The sequence below is a fragment of the Aulonocara sp. 'chitande type north' Nkhata Bay genome, linkage group LG15 (assembly GCF_057382095.1).
Source record: "Aulonocara sp. 'chitande type north' Nkhata Bay isolate Kocher_YH1m ecotype deep benthic linkage group LG15, A_spYH_male_GT1.1, whole genome shotgun sequence".
Lineage (NCBI taxonomy): Eukaryota > Metazoa > Chordata > Actinopteri > Cichliformes > Cichlidae > Aulonocara > Aulonocara sp. 'chitande type north' Nkhata Bay.
This window is the reverse complement of record NC_141358.1, coordinates 34,802,656-34,819,751: the sequence shown is the minus strand read 5'-3', so window position 1 is coordinate 34,819,751 and position 17,096 is coordinate 34,802,656. Positions and strand designations below refer to the sequence as shown.

General features: G+C 41.7%; 2 protein-coding genes across 2 annotated transcripts; one reads left to right on the top strand and one right to left on the bottom strand.

Moving 5' to 3' along the window:
- Positions 1-2,355: 2,355 nt before the first annotated feature.
- Positions 2,356-15,199, top strand: ldhba (lactate dehydrogenase Ba). The gene is made up of 8 exons (XM_086263077.1): positions 2,356-2,511; positions 6,300-6,436; positions 7,505-7,622; positions 7,719-7,892; positions 7,984-8,157; positions 8,246-8,363; positions 13,883-14,006; positions 14,329-15,199. The coding sequence occupies exons 2-8, from the start codon at positions 6,308-6,310 to the stop codon at positions 14,494-14,496; spliced, it is 1,005 nt and encodes a 334-aa protein (XP_086119203.1). The 5' UTR covers positions 2,356-2,511; positions 6,300-6,307; the 3' UTR covers positions 14,497-15,199.
- LOC147313496 (uncharacterized) lies at positions 8,896-11,161 on the bottom strand. Its single transcript, XM_086263076.1, has one exon. The coding sequence runs from the start codon at positions 10,759-10,761 to the stop codon at positions 9,247-9,249; it is 1,515 nt and encodes a 504-aa protein (XP_086119202.1). The 5' UTR covers positions 10,762-11,161; the 3' UTR covers positions 8,896-9,246.
- Positions 15,200-17,096: the final 1,897 nt, after the last annotated feature.

Here is a 17,096-nt window from a genome sequence, read left to right as displayed (position 1 = left end):
AAAGTATTTCTTTGTGCCCCCCTTTCCCTGTTAATGCCCTACCTGCCCCCCTGGCAAAACTTTGCTAGACCCGCCCCTGCACACGTAGCTGTCAGCTACTTAGAAAAGGATCCTGGTGTTATTTGTCTCTCAGAAACACTTCATAACTTCCCTTCACCTCATTCATGTCACCTAAAAGGTAAACCTGTTTCCCCGTCACCTGTTCAGCTCTGATGATTCAGTAAGGACATCTCCTGGTTTCATCTTCATGTTTCCTTCTCACCAGATAACCAAACCGACATCATGACCAGCAGTTTTTACAGCTGTGGCTCCAGCAAACATCAGCTGATACTAGAAATTAATATTAAATAAATTCTAACAACAGCTGATCAAGCTTAAACGTGCTGCTGTTGTTTAGCGCGACCTCCGCTGGTTTCCTCTTTCAGTCATGAAACTTCATTGATCAGTTTCATGACTGAATTAGCAACTTTCTAGCTGAAGTAGTACGGGACAAATCGCGTTCCTTTTCACCTCAACTTTAAAGTTCGACCTCCTTCTGTAATTGGTCCAGCCCAGAGTCGATCATGACCAACTGGCCAATCCACCACCATTCATTTATACCATTAAAAAAAGAAGAAGAAAAGAAATAAAACCCCGTCGGCCGATAAAAACGAAAAATCACGAGCGGCCCACCGGGCAAATGCCCGGTATGCCCGATGGCCATTCCAGCCCTCATTGTACTGTATTGCGCATATGATTTTTATCTTTTTATCTTTTATATTGTTTAAGTGTAACACTGAGGGCCTTTGGAGCAATGCAATTTCAAATTCCCCTGTTTGATCTGCACATACAAATTTTGACAATAAAGCTGAATTTGACTTTGACCTAAATGTAGCGTACTGCTGAAAATGCAATGTCCAGATGAACAGAATCAACTTTCTGAGATTTTCTTACCCAGGTGATTGAGCATGCATCAATATATTTAATTTTGTTTGTTTCAAACTAGGACCTGAATATTTGATTACTGTTTTTTGGGATTGTTTTTTTTGCGTATTTCTTCCTCATGGAGACAAACTGATGACTGTTTATAATGATGGCTGGGAGAAATATTGGAAGCCGTTGAAGTGTTAGAGATAAAGAGAATGAGGAATACTGATAAGGCAAGAATGCAGCTACTATGATGGGGGTGGGGTGTTTTGTGACAGACTTTTGACTCTGCATGTCTTCTTGCACTTTCCCCAATATTCCCTTTCTTACTTCCCTTTCTGTTCACATACTGATTTTCAGTGTGTCTGACTGGGTGCCTTAAGGTATGAATGTGTTGCTGGATGAAGAGGGCAAGGCTGCAACATCCTATTGTTTTCGAGTTCCTCTCTCAGTCCTCTGTATTTCTTCAGCTTTTCATGTTCCTGATGTTGCTATTATTTGGCATAGCTACAGCTATCACTGTCCGGTTGGTTCGCCATCACCAGTTTATCTGTTTGTATCGGGAAGTTCCAGAGGATCTTAGCTCAGTCATTCTCAGTCACCCTCGGGGGTGTGTCCTATTTTGACCTTGGGACTTCCAGGCCATATTCGGCACAGATGTAAACTATGCCAGCCACTTCGTTATGGAGTTACATGTATGCACTGCCTGCTAGCATCTTGCACCCTGCTGGTATGTGCTGGATTGTCTCAGGGGCATCTTTGCACAGCCTGCACCTGGTCTTCCTGTTTTATCATAGAGAGTCATTTGATTGTTGGGGTTTTCTCTGTTTTCTTAGTATTATTCACACCTTAAAGCTCCTTCAGGCAACTGTTGTTATGATTTGGCATTATATAAAGGGAAATGACTTAAATTTAAATTGAACTTTGTGCACTCGTCCAAACTACTGGTAACAGTCCTGAACACATCCCAGTTGGCACAGACCAAGTAGCCTGAAGATATTATTTTACCTCACTGGACCACTTTTTGGATTTCCTCACGACAATTTCAGAGATTTTTAGTTTCTGCCTGTATGCAGGAATAAACTGGGTCATGACATGGCCAGAATGAGGAAGTGAAGGTGGAAATTGTAGATACATTGCTAACTGTAGTGTAATGATTTTCCAGAGTCGTTTACTCTTTCGGTCAGGCATTAATTAACAGTCTGCATGGGGGGAACTCGTGCTTGATAGTTTATTTGTTACAATCACCAAGGAACAATACAAAGAGAGTCTAGGTTGGTATGGTCCATAGTGGGAAAACAAAGATGCCAGTTTAAATATTGCATTTGCCTTATGCATTGTTGTATTTACCAACAATGAGCAGTTTCCATAATCATTTTTATTAAAAGTAGTCCACATGTAATGAATTCAGGCAAGCAGGCGGACCCGCACCACCTCTTTCTCATAGCCAGCCTATTCACATCCACCTCCCTCTATACCCTCCCCCTCCTCACAGCAGCCCTTTCAGCTCCACACCACATTTCTGTTCATCCTTCACCAGCCACCGAACATCACCTTGTTCCTCCTCCGGGACCAGATAACGAATATCAGGCTTTCTATAAACCTGTAAGTCCATGTTCTTGTTGTTGTGGCTGTTTTCTGAAGCGGCGTCGTGTTCGCATCAGAAATGGATGCTCCGAGTTAAAACGGCAGCTAAAGGAAACCATTTTCAGTGAATAGGAAGTTCCACTAGTGTCTGCGCAATCTTTGCAGCATCGTTAAAATTGGGGCGATTTCACGCTTGTTTTGCACAGCTTTAAAACACTGTTTAATATTAGCTTTTTAAAAATGATATAAAAAAATTATTTCAATTGGAGAGGCCCACTCAGGAAGCTAGAGCCGTGATGTAACGCGAATGTCGTCGTCCTTCCCTTTATGTGCGTTCCACCACATCCGTGTCGACTTATCGTTATCTACAAGTAATCGTTTTTCCCGCTGTGCGCGTGACTTTGAAATAGTTTTCTCTGCGTGAAAGCGGACGGCAGGACTCGGGCCTGGACTCTTACGTAACTAAATTACAATGCAAGACCCTTGAGGCATAGCACAAACTGGAAAAACGAACTCGGGGCGTGTTGAAGACGTGATGTACGTGGCTGCAATGGTAATTTTTAAGAGGGTAGGAAAAGACGTGCTGTTCAGCAGCTACATCCTGTGTAAGTGTGCACAGAAGGTGATCCTTTATGGAGACGAAGCACCCCTCCCCCACGGCCTGTTCACAAATTTCTTTGACCTTGGTATAGCCGAGAGGTTGGAGCTTGTTGGTAGGCTAAATATGACACAAGGTGACCTCGCTGGCTTTGTTCTTACCACTGACTGGCAGCTAAGGTCAGTGGCTTCCAAACACAGGCCCTGTGAACTTCAGAGATCTCTTTTTGGATCCTCGCCTAGCAGTTTTCGTTCAAATCATGTGCTGTATAACTGTATCTACAGTTCACACAGTCATTTTATTATATTAGTCATTTTGTTGCACTGAAATGTTACACTGTTAATACATCAGATTTGGCAGTTTCTGCAGATTGGACGTAATATTTTGGTAAGGTCTGGTTTATTTTATTTTTGTCTTTGACTTTTTTGACCTTGATGTGTGAGCCACCATATTTACAGCTGCACAGGTCAGGACTAAGGCCTCAGCCCCAAAATACAACTAACTGTCATTTAACTGTTATTTTGAAAGAATAATTTCCTGTTCTTATTGAGCCTCACTGGCTGTTAAGAAAGTAAGCAGTGTAGTATTTGGAAAAAGGAAATACTTTTATGGCTTTCAGCTGAAGATAACAGATAAGATAAACCTATATTAGTTCCACATGTGGGGATTTTTTTGGTCATGGCACAGAAGGTACAATTTAAAAGCAGTAAGAATTAGAAAAGAATAGAATAACATACTTTGTTATATTGGGAAATTGCACTCGGTACTATTGCACATCAAGCAGACATGGCGAAAGTTATCATTGTGTATTGTGTGTGTGTGTGTGTCTGCACGTACGTGTGTGGTCATCTGGAGAGACCATGTTGTAGAGTCTGACAGCAGTTGGACGGAAAGACCTGCAAAATTTCTCCGAAACCATTTCTGTCATCATCTACATTTTTATTTCCGAGTCTCCTGATATTTTTTGTCTTTTCAGGCAGAAACTTGTGCTCCAATGTGAAAATGAAAGAAAAGAGAACGGAAATAAAACAGTAGTTGACTCGTGGAGATGATCTTATTTGATTATTCAGCTTAACAAATATTCTTTTGTTTTTTACAATGACGGACTGATGTCACATAATTTGGAAAAAAATAAAAATGTTAGTTGATATAAAGAAAATACTTGTAATAAAAATGATTTTATTGTTTAGTGGTAAAATGTGGTATAGGCCTGAGCCACATTGCTTTGGGGACTAATGATCTGTCCCATGATGATGTTCATCAGTCAATGTAATGTGCTTTATGGAGTAACCTTGGCAACCGGCTGACACTGTTGCCAAAATTTATACCCGTGTGGTCTGTGTCAACAGTAGCACATAGTTCTATTTGTGGGGAGGAGCAGTTTATAGGTTACAGTGTAAGGTTTCAGAAGAGTTTGCAGTTACAATGTAGCAGATTTAACTCCATCACAGTCATGCTGTTTCTTCAAAGCTGTCTCTGACCTCAACACTCCAAAACCCAAATACTTACATCTTTTGTGTTTATGGTGTTTTTTTTGTTTTTTGTTTTTTTTTGTTTTCTTTTTTAATGGTGATGTCACATCATTTGTGATCAAACATATTAGCCAAAGTCAACCTTGAGTGTGGTAGTGTTTAATCATTTTAACTTAATAATGATTAACTAATGAAATGAACAGCTTGTGTCCAAAACTCACTTTGTTTGACTTTTTGATGGCGTTTATAAAACCAACCATTGGACCCAATGTAGGTCATTTCACAGTAGACCCTCTGCAGGTTACTGAGACATTTCAGCCCCAAATCACATTTACATATGTTATTATGGTTTGTAAGTGTTTCATACCGATTTAGATGGGTTTTTTTTTTAAGTTTACAACTCGTACCAAACAAACATAACAACGAAAAATCTTCTTTTTGTATATACAATAGAATTTTTGTTCTCACTTGTAGAAAATGGCTAATATTTGCATAGAAATGGTCTTACCCAGTTTTAAAAATTACAATCATTATAATTATTATAATGATAGAATACACAAAAGACAAGATTATTTTGTTTTAACCTCCAGTGAATCAGTCATTCTGAGACTGGCTCCTTCTTACTGCCTGCAGTCTGAATACGGCCACACCCCTGTGTAAAGCGCTTTGAGTGCTCAGAAGAGTAGAAAAGCGCTATATAAGAACCAGTCCATAAGGAAACATTTTACCTGTAGGTGAAGTGGAGAGAGCAGTATCAGTGTTGAAAGAATAAACCCTACACCAGTTGGTGTAGTGTCTGAGGAGAAAGCCAGAACCTTCCAAACTGTTTCCACTGGTGTTTGTGGTTTAAAACGGTGTGAGAACAAGGAGCACCTGGGGCCCTGTACCAGGAAGCATGGTCAACAATCACAGTTTAAAATAAAACTCCGAGGTGTTCCCGAACAGCTGATCACAGGTGGTTCAGTCAACTCTGAGTTTAGCACATGCATAAAAGGGGCTCCAGCACCTCTGTGCCTAAGGACCACCTTCCGTTCATTGTGTAGCTGGTTCCTTTGATTGTTGTTATGAATGTGCCAGAGTATGTGTTTATGTGGCTTAACTAGTTTTTCAGGGTTTTTCCTACAAGGACAGTTTGACTGATAAAATATAAGAACCCTCACCCAGTAATAGGCCCAGAATGTTTAAAGAGGACTGGGAGGAAGTAAACTGGAAATGGGACAGTTTTAGCTCAGGTGAACATTTGAGCAAACCCACAAACCTGAGCTTTTGTAGTCTTTCTGGAAGTTTTTGGCTGAGTTTTGGAATTAAGACTGGAGCTAACTGGAATAGGAGCACTTGTTTTTTGTTTTTTTTCTCTTCTGGTGCTTAAAACAGTTTAGAAGAACTTTTCACAGATAGTTTTGGTCAGTAATATTTGCAGTTAATATTGTGCTTTTCTAGTCACACTTACCACTTGGAGAACGTTAGGATACGTAAGTCACATTCATGGAGTTTTTTTATTCTGTATGCATCAAAAAAAAAATTTTTCCTGCACATGCCCAATTTAGAGTGAGCATTTAACCCAAAGTTCATGTGGTTTGAGCCAGGAGCCTTCAGTGCCCTCTACTCTACCACCGTGCTGGCCCATCTTCAGCAGCAGCAGTCAACACAATCTGTTTAAATTTTTTTTTCCCTTTGTTTTATTTTGTCATTTGACAAGTTGACTGAATTTCCTGTTTCTCTCTGTCTCCCTGCAGGTGCAATCATGTCCTCAGTGCTCCAAAAGCTTATCAGCCCTCAGGCCGGCAGCGCTGCTGAGCCTCCCAGGAACAAGGTGACGGTGGTCGGGGTGGGCCAAGTGGGCATGGCCTGTGCTGTCAGCATCCTGCTGCGGGTAAGACAAACTCCGCCTTCAGCCAGTGTGTGAAGGAAAACATAAAGCTGTGATGAAATTTAATTATAAAATGACCTCCTGTTTCCACCATTTGATCTAAAGAAGTGAGCACTCCCTGGGAGGCTGCTGTGTCTAGAAAAAGAGATGAGTTGTCACCACCAAAACATTGTTTCTCATTGGTTAAACCTGAGATGTGGTAACACAAAGTACCGTTCAGTGTGTCTCGTCTGTGCAGACCCATGCTCTACTGTCATGTCTTTGAAGTTTGGAGTCAGTTTCTCTGACAGTCTTAACTCATCCTCTGTGATTTATGGAAATTCTGGCCGTTTGACAGTTTTTCACTGATTTTTTTCAGACGTCATGATTTTTATTTTCACCAAACTGGTGAAGAAACTTCCACAAACTCACTGCTGTCTAATTAAAAAACTTCTGGAACCAGCCATATTTCTATAATAAGCAGAAATCTGTGTCTCATTTATGATCAGTCCCATCTGAGAGTTTCATGTTTAGTGCGAAACTATATATATGTTTTCATAGCAACAATCCACAGTCACATTTGCTTCATATTGCATGTTAAAAAGCCCACCGGAAACCTGAACAGATCTCCTATAAGGACACATCCTCATACACCTCTCTGCATTGAATCATTAGTTATTATTAATCTCTGGCTCTGTTCCACAGTATGTCTTTTGTTCTGTCTTCCTCCCCTCACCACAACCAGTCGCGCCAGACGGCCGCCCCTCTTTGAGCCTGGTTCTGCCAGAGGTTTCTTCCTGCTAAAAGGGAGTTTTTCCTTTCCTCTGTTGCCAAAGTGCTTCCTCATAGGGGGTCAAATGTTTGTTGAGATTTCTCTGTATTATTGTAGTGTCTTTACCTTGCAATGCTCTAGCCTGGAGGTAACTGTTGTGAGTTGGCACTATATAAATGGAATAGAATTAACAAATTGACAACAGTTTTTTTTTCTCCACCCATCTTTGGAGTCTTGGGGAGCTCCAGAGTCTCCTGGAATATGGCGGAGATGTGGAGAAATGTGTGGAAATACAGTAGTGAATTTTCTCCTGTGGTCAGGACCTGTGTGATGAGCTGGCTCTGGTCGATGTGATGGAGGACCGTCTTAAAGGAGAGATGATGGACCTCCAGCACGGCAGCCTTTTCCTTAAAACCTCCAAGATAACGGCAGACAAAGGTCAGGAGCTGGACCTGCACTGACCCCCATGCTACAGAAAGATGTCTGAATACATGCCTGAGCAGATCATGTGTTACTCTTTCCTTCCTCCTTCAGACTACGCAGTGACAGCCAACTCTCGCCTAGTCGTGTTGACTGCTGGTGTTCGCCAGCAGGAGGGAGAGAGCCGCCTCAACCTGGTGCAGAGGAATGTTAATGTCTTCAAGTCCATCGTCCCTCAGATTACCAAGTACAGCCCCAACTGCACAATCATTGTGGTCTCCAACCCTGGTAAGTGCAAGAGTTTCATAAAGACCCTTAGGAATACTATTTATTTATATTCATTTGGTTTTCGGCATTGTGTGTTTGTGTTTAAATGCAGTTGATGTGCTGACATATGTGACCTGGAAGCTGAGCGGTCTGCCGAAGCACCGTGTCATTGGCAGCGGCACCAATCTGGATTCAGCCCGCTTCCGTTACCTGATGGCTGAGCGACTCGGCATCCACGCCAGCTCTTTCAACGGCTGGGTGCTGGGTGAGCACGGAGACACCAGCGGTGAGTCCACACCCGAATTAGCTTCTGTCTAATAACAGCATTATAAAATCATATCTGCATGTAAAATCTCCATGAATTCCTGCTTCAGTGCCCGTGTGGAGCGGAGCAAATGTGGCCGGAGTCAACCTGCAGAAGCTGAACCCTGATATCGGCACTGATGCCGATAAGGAGCAGTGGAAGGCCACACACAAGGCAGTGGTGGACAGGTTGTACTTTGAACTCTATACCTTTTTTTTTTTTTTTTTTTTCTCAGATATTTGTATTAAGTTTTCTGCATCCATTTTTACAAAAGACAAATTAAACAATATGCCGTTTTCTTTTTGAAGAACATAAAACAATATGAAACATACACTCCCACCTCATAATTATAGGAGTACCAGTGGGTGTACAAAAAGAAAAAAGAAAGGATCCAATCTAATAATACGAATAGTAAACCCTGGAGTACAAAATAGCAGTTCCTGAGTGTACAAGAGAGATGTGGAGAGTTTCAGAACCCCCACACATACACAGAAAAAACAAAACAAACCAACCAAAAAAAACAAAAACATAATGAGTGGTCAGCTTAGTTGTAGAGATAAGTCAGATCGGTAAGAGAAAAGAAATATGTGTGTGTGTGTGTGTGTGTGTGTGTGTTACTGCTGATCAAAGGGTCATATAACATGAAGGCAAACATCCTTGGTCAGGAAGAGGGTAGACCCCCCCCCCCCCCCCCCCCCCCCCCGGTGAGGAAGTCCAGCAGTTCATCTAAACAGAAAAGCACTTAGACTAGAACAGACGTAGCTACGTTAATCCTACCATAAAACAATTAAGACAAGATGCGACCTCTTCCCATGCTCCCAGGATGTAGGTGTGCATTCTAGTGGAATACACACCAAGCCTCTGTAGCCTGTTAAAGATCACACAACTTATCACTACACAATTGATTATACACCTCTAAGAATATATGGTTAAATGTTTCCTAATACAAATGACAATAATAAAATCTAAACCCAACATCACCACCCTGTATTGTCATTTTTTAAGGCTATACGGCGTATATATATCTTCAGCTCTACACCACTTGTCAACATTTTCAGTGCAGGCGTCATTTCATACACACATATCAGCCTTAGTATCCATGTCACTCTGCTGCAACAGTATGTAATTGGTAAAGGTGTTAGCAATCATTTTATTCACCATCGATCTTACACATGGCAAAATGCAACCTGTAAACAAGCAAAGCAATGCCAATAATGTAAGAATGGGAGTCAAAAACCGTAAGAACATATTCCACCATGGTCCAGATGTCAACCAGGCTATCCAGCCTTGTGACGCGTCTCCTCCTGATGTGTGGTCTGCCACATATTTCTGCAGAGCAGTTAAGTTCTGCAGTGCCTCATAGATGTCTCCTCCAGTCGTATATCCATCCGGAATAAACGTACAACATGTCTCTCCAATCAGCTTACACACTCCTCCTTGTGATGCTGTTATCAAGTCTAGGGTCAGCCTGTTCTGCAGTACCATCGTTCTGATGGCCTGTTGCTCCTCCGCTAAGGCTGTTCCCAGAGTCTTAGTGAGATTAATGTGTCGCAGTAAGGCATATCGGTTGATCTCCACATGATCCCGCACCTCTGCAACTCCGATGTTTGGGATCAAACTTTGGAAGAATTTAGCTCCTCCACTCCAAATGCGGAATTCTCGCGGCACTCCAGTGTCTACTGTCACTCCAAACGAGTCAGGTGAGGCTAAATTCACCTCACGCTTCTGTCGGTTGCTAGGGTGATGTTCAACTCTGTCCATGAAGAAGACATGATCGGATAATTTCACCACGGCACACAATCCTCCCCATCCCTCAGGGAGTGATAGATAGGCTTTATGTCCACACAGGAAATACCAATCAGCCAAAACTCTTGTTCCTTTGCTGCTTGGCACCGTCCTTGAACATCCTGTCCACTTCTGACTCTTTGCTTTTACTGGTATTCTGTAAGCCAGGTTGAACTTGCATTCAGTCCTCCTTAATGTCAAGTTCTCAGCGCACTTTGCACTGGTCAAGCATTTCATGCACCTGCTCTCATTCTCTGGAGGGCAGTAAGTGTATATGTATCCACATAAGCGAAGCGGCAACTCCCCCACTGACAATGATCCATTGTTCATCACACACAACGGCAATTGGGCTGTATTCAGCTTGTTCAGCAATATTATGTCTGGCAGTGGGTCTGACACTTGAGGCCAGGCCAATAAGTCAGTTTGCTCAGAACAATTCACGTGTAGAAGTGGCGACTTACTCCAGGTGATGTTCAGAGGTGTACTGTAATTGGCCTGGGACCAGAGGACTCTGTTGCCAGGATGAGTTGCTAAGCCCAACAGACACCAACTCCTGTCCTTTGATATGCTGTACGGCCACAGTCCAGATGTATATGCGGATAACGGCATATGAGCACACACATAGCAGTCTGTCCTATTGTTCAAGTGGGCAGTTGTATTCATAAACTGCCACCAAAAGTTTGTAGAATAGCCATGAGGGTATTGGGTGTGGTTTCCTTGGACATACAGGGTCTCCACAGCTGACCATGATGACATCAAAGCCATTACACCCAGCAGGGTAGACAACACTTTACCAGCCATTCTGATGAGTACCTGTGGCTCAGTTGGTTTCTTCACCGGATTGAGACGAGGGGCCCTGGAGGCTTTCCCCCCCTTTGTTCCCGGTCTTCCTGCCACTTACTCCGAGCTGGCCTGGATGTGTGTCACCTTCTTGCAGTGGCTTTGGTGTATCCAGGTGGGTCGTTCTGCAATTTTCACAGCTGTTGGTGTTGTCAGCAGAGCCTGGTATGGTCCGTCCCACCGTGGCTTTGACCAGCACTTCCTCTTTATGACCTTTATCAGCACCCAGTCCCCTGGCTTCAGACGTTCTTCCTGTACAGAAACAGAATCATCTGGCAGATTATTTGCACTCATGACTTCTTTGCTTTTCAGCATTTTAATCATCCAGTCTGCTAGTGTGTTTTCTTCTTCTGCTTTATCATTATCATTACAGAACACTGGGACTCTAAATGGCCTGCCATATATTATTTCAAAAGGCGTTAGGCCATTATCAGTTGGCGTGATTCTCATATACATTTTCACTAGCTCAATGCAGTCTACCCATGTTCTGCCTGTTTCCTCCATTGTTTTCCTGAGTCTCAGCTTTACTGTGCCATTAGTCCTTTCAACCAGCACCACTGAAGTAGACCGCACCGTCTCATCTTCAGGTTTCACAGCTAATGCCTGCAAAGCTGCTCTCTTTGCATTCACTGCCTCCTGTCTTTTCTGCGCCTGCTCTAACCACAATTTAGCGGACGCCAGTTGTAACTCTCGCTCCTGTTTCAATTTCCCTGTCGCACAGGCTGCTTTCACTGTCAACTGGTCTACTAACATTTGACATTGTCCTACAACCAATTTACCTTCAAAATCATATTTCTTGCGCCAATGTCCTAAATACTTTGCGCTACCGGGAGCGAATTTCATCATAAACTTCTCATCACCCTCTGGCACACTCTTGGTTGCTTGAGAACCCATAATAACAACAACAACAGCTGACGTCACACACCACGCGTTCTGCTCTGCACACACTCACACAACAACAATGACAATAATGACAACAACAACAACACAAAATAGGCCTACTCCGGACTTGCACCGGACCGCTCGGGACCCTGACCCAGTAGTGGGACGCTCACCCAGTCGCGCGACAAAACCCAATGAAGGGACGCTCGGGACACACACCCAGGGCGATTTCAAAACCGGACACACACCGGACGCTTGGGCCCTTGGGCGATTTAACCAAAACTTCTTTTTCGGGACACTAACCCAGCTCTGCGGTTATAGAGTCGCTCTCTCAACTTACTTGGTGTTGCTCATTGCGTGTAGCATCAGTCCAGAATCCCGTCAATCGCCATCCATCGAGGAGAAAAAAACAGACGGCTAATCCACCGGCCCGATGACGAATTCTCACGCCTCGGGACTTTGTTGCAGGACCTCTATAAGTCCTGGCTGACGTCAGTCTTTCGGTGTGTCTCTTTTCCCCTCGGTGAACGTCGACTCCAGGGATCCGGCTCGAAGGACCAATTAATGATAAGTCTATAGTATAAACCTATTTGCTGGAACGTTAAGGACAATCTGCTACACAGCAAAAAGCAAGACTCAAGGCACCAAAGTTCTCTGGTTACTCATGCATGAGGGAGACCTGGCTGGAGCCAAGCGTCGTTCCACCACTTGACCTCTGTCAGACTCTCAGCCAGGCTCCCCATAGCACTCCTTTTATTGTAGTTACATGAATATGCATAGGGTCATTAACATATAGCATCTTACATAGGTATACATGTGAACAAAGAATACTGTGTGTGTGTGTGTGTGTTACTGCTGATCAAAGGGTCATATAACATGAAGGCAAACATCCTTGGTCAGGAAGAGGGTAGACCCCCCCCCCCCCCCGGTGAGGAAGTCCAGCAGTTCATCTAAACAGAAAAGCACTTAGACTAGAACAGACGTAGCTACGTTAATCCTACCATAAAACAATTAAGACAAGATGCGACCTCTTCCCATGCTCCCAGGATGTAGGTGTGCATTCTAGTGGAATACACACCAAGCCTCTGTAGCCTGTTAAAGATCACACAACTTATCACTACACAATTGATTATACACCTCTAAGAATATATGGTTAAATGTTTCCTAATACAAATGACAATAATAAAATCTAAACCCAACAACCACTTTCTCTTTTTTGTCTTTTTTTTTTTTTTTTTTTTTGTTCCAAATGTACCCAGAGAGAAACTTGTCTAATTTAACAAAAAAGGAAATTGGGATAAATACAGGGACACACTTAATTGTATTTATGCGCCCTGCTACAAATACCTTTTATTTTAAAGTCAAACTTTTTCAAACATAATCTTACTACCTAATGCAAATATGTGTGTGCCATCAGTATATAAGTAAATGAAATCCTCTTCAGCATTCAGTAATCGGTAATTATCTGCATCACAAGCATACAATCAGAAAAATGCTGCTGGGACACTTAAACTGACCGCTAGAAGTTAAAACAGAAAATGGTAAAGGAAGGCGCATGGTGATCTGACAAATCAAACTAACAGATGTTCTGTTTTTGAAGCCAGTATCCTTCTGTAATTAAATATGTGTGTCATTCTGGGAATGTCTGCAGTTATTCAAGGCCACAAGTAATTACAGTTATACAGAAGGTGGCTCCAGTGGGAATAGAACCTCTAACCTCAGTCGTTGTATTTAGTTAGTTTCAGAGCTGAAGCTAATGTAAGTGTGCAAGGACTCGCTTCAAGGTGTGGGTTCTGTTAATAATTGTGCATTTAAGACCAGAGAGATGTTATCAAATTATACATGAAGCTGCTACTGTTTATCAGAAGCAGCAACTGTTACTGTGTACTATAATGTGATTTATTACAACAGGCAAAGAATGTCATTCATTCAAAGTACTTTTTTTTTTTTTATATGCATCCAGCATCATATCGCTTCAAAAAATAAACATAAACAATATAAAAAATAAACATATGTTCGACTTGCTATAAGAAGATCGAAGGCTTTATACATGTTGCTCAGAATGATTTACAATCCTGTAACTTTTTCCCCATAATAAAAGCCTTCCTGTCAGTGTGCCTGGGTAAACTAATCGAGCTTCCTGTAACACATTTAATATCTAATTGCAGACAGATGCTAATAATGGTGTTTTGTATCTCAGTGCCTATGAGGTGATCAGGCTGAAGGGATACACCAACTGGGCCATCGGCCTGAGCGTTGCTGACCTCACCGAGAGCATTGTCAAGAATCTGAGCCGTGTCCATCCCGTCTCCACCATGGTCAAGGTCAGACACGCACACAGACTCTGTCTCGTACAATTGGGGTATATTGTCTTACTTTGGCATGCAGCGTGCATCAAACCACCAGCCTTCTGACCTGCTCTGCCTCTTGAGCCACCGTCACCCCATGAAAACCATTTTTCACGTGGCGGCTGTTACACAGAACAGCACGTTGGCTCTTTAGGCCAAAGCTACATTTGCTGTAAATCACCAGTTAATTCTGTAGTGAATTCTCAACATTAGTCATGATTTATGAATCCCCTTTGGGGTTTTGAATTAGAAAGGGCATCTGGTGTGTTTCTTCATTTTGTGTTTGTGTCTTTTCCAGGACATGTACGGTATCGCTGAGGAGGTCTTCCTGTCCCTGCCCTGCATTCTGAACAGCAACGGTGTGAACAGTGTGGTCAACATGACCCTCACTGATGACGAGGTTGCCCAGCTGAAGAAGAGCGCTGACACACTGTGGGGGATCCAGAAAGACCTCAAGGACCTGTGAACACACCACGTACCACTCCCATGATGCAGTGAGGCCTGTCCTCGCACACGCAGTCCTTTCATAATCTTGCCCATTCTTCTAGCTTTGTGTTGCCTTATTTTGAAGAACAGTACCAGTGTTTTTAAGACTGTCAGGGAACTTTTCAGTTTTACATCATGTTTCTGCTCACTCCATGCCAATCACCAGATTATTTGTAGGTCTAAAAAAACACTGGTATGCTTTTTTTTAAAAAAGGGCACATTTGCTTTCCGTCGTGCGCTAGGCCTAAGTTACTGTCGCGGTGATTGTGTTAGCACATCTATGCCCTTTGTTCCTGTACTGTCTTTGGATCCAGAGTGTCAGCCAACATATGCACTTAGAAGTCCACACAAAACCCCCAAGAAAAACACACAAAGTGTCACTGACTGCTTCAACTGCATTTTCACGTGTTGTTTTAATTTAGAGCAGGGAGTCACTGAGCAAAATAATCAACAAAGCCAAAGGACAGCCTTCCTCTGAAGTTGCTTCTTTGAAGCAGACAAATCATCACATACTTGGGTCTAGATGGGAAATCTTTCTTTCTCTGTGCTGTCGAAGCGAGGTGCAGTAGCAGTGGAAGCATGTGGGTATCCAGCTAGGACTGATTTATGGATACGAGGTGTGATTTTTCTGGCCTTGTGTTGTAAACAGCAGTGTGTGACTTAATAAAACTACACCTCCTGAATGTGTCTTTGATGTTTGTTCATGTTAATGTTACAGCCTGTAGCAAAATAATGAATCTGTTCTATCATCTGGTGGAAAAGTACAAATAACTTTTGATTGTGTTTGATGTAAAAGACAAAATGCAATAATTTAGAAGTCATTTGAAGGCTTTCTTGGCAAAATGTGATGAAGACAACATATCAAAGTTAAAAGTGAAATAATTTTCATTTTCTGAAATATTCATTCTAAATCTTGTGTCAGGAGCACATTTCAAAAAAGTTGGCAGGGGAGCAGTTTTGTATTACCTGTTCATTTAGCTCCAAGGAGACACAAAAAGTTTACTATGAACAAAGTTCAACACAGCCAGCTTTCTTTGTCTTAGCTGGCTCGGGGGGAAAAAAAATCCCTAAATCTCCTTTTGGAGATGACGGACATCATAACCACTTTCTCTGTTAACCATGGCTCTCTGCTTTAGACTGTGTGCGCTGACTTAAAAAGAGGGGTTTCATAGGTTGTGATTTTTCTGCACTGCAGAGATATTATCAGACGATCTGCAAAGAAAATACAGCAAAGGACAATACTGTCACAAGTATGAGACAAATGCTGCAGAAACGGGTTCATCTGATGATTTGTCAAACAGAGGGGGGAAAAGAAACATCTTAATTCAAGATAATTTTTTGTAATTACTGGGTGTCCTCTCAGTGTTGCTGTTTAGTTAATGCGATTGCTTGTACATCTATTTTTGGTGTGTGTTCTGTTTTATTAGCTGCAGTTCCAGCAGAGTAAGATATTTGATGTGTTCCTTCTTCAAAATAGTTTATCATTTGGAATGATAACCTAAAAATAATACTGCAATATCTCAAATCGAGCTGATCAACATGTAGATCTATAAAATCTTAGGCATTCCAATGACTTATCTGTACTGATAAAACTTTACTTTAAAGACTTGGAAATGTAGCCTAAATTTGTTGAGTTAAATCTGAAATATTTAGTATGACTAAAAGTTTCAGTGTGTCTAAAATTGTACTACCACACATACACAGTACATTTGCACAATAACTGAAACTAGCACCACTGAATGAACAAGAACTACACATGGGTGTGCCATGGGTTCTCCAGTTTCACCCACTGTGGCTGACTTGTACATGGAAGAAATGAAAAAGAGGGCCATGTTATCCTACCCTGGAACACAACCACACCATCTGTGAATTGTGGTACATCCTGAGATTTGATTTTCGCCCAGGTGTCATCCACATACCTGAACCAATGACTTTATGGGGATGTGTTTTTATAGTTATTAAGTAGGTTTTAAGCACATGTAGAGAATCCCTTTAACAATGTGTTTTATTTACATTGTTAAATAGTGTAAGGATAACTCTTGTGAATCAAATAAAGGAAATAAGCTGTAATAACAATAACCAGTATTCTGCCAAAAAATGGTCTCATGTTCTGTAGTGCTATAGTGGACAATTACAACATTGCAAAATTTTATTATTGTTATTGGTAAGAGGAAATAATTAATAAAAACAAACTACCACTGAAGCCAAGAGAAACTAAACTAAAACTGCTCAAATATTAAAAAAACTAAACTGAAACAATTAAACTCCCTCTGGAACCTAAATGGAACCAAACTGAATGAATTTGTTTTTAAAAAAGGAACTAAAAATAAAAAGTAACTTGAAACTAGAAGAACTCAAACTGTCAATTATTGACTTGAAATGCAATAAAGAAAAAACAAGTATATAACCATGGAACAAATGACAAGAGGGTTACCTCAATGTCAACTTTTTTTTTGTTTTTTTTTTTAAATGCTTTTGTTTGTTTTTTTAAAGGTATTATTTAATATTGGTACCTTTCCATGTTTGTTATTGATCTTAGCGTCTTGGAGTGACTGTGATCACCTAATTTGCTCTGCTATA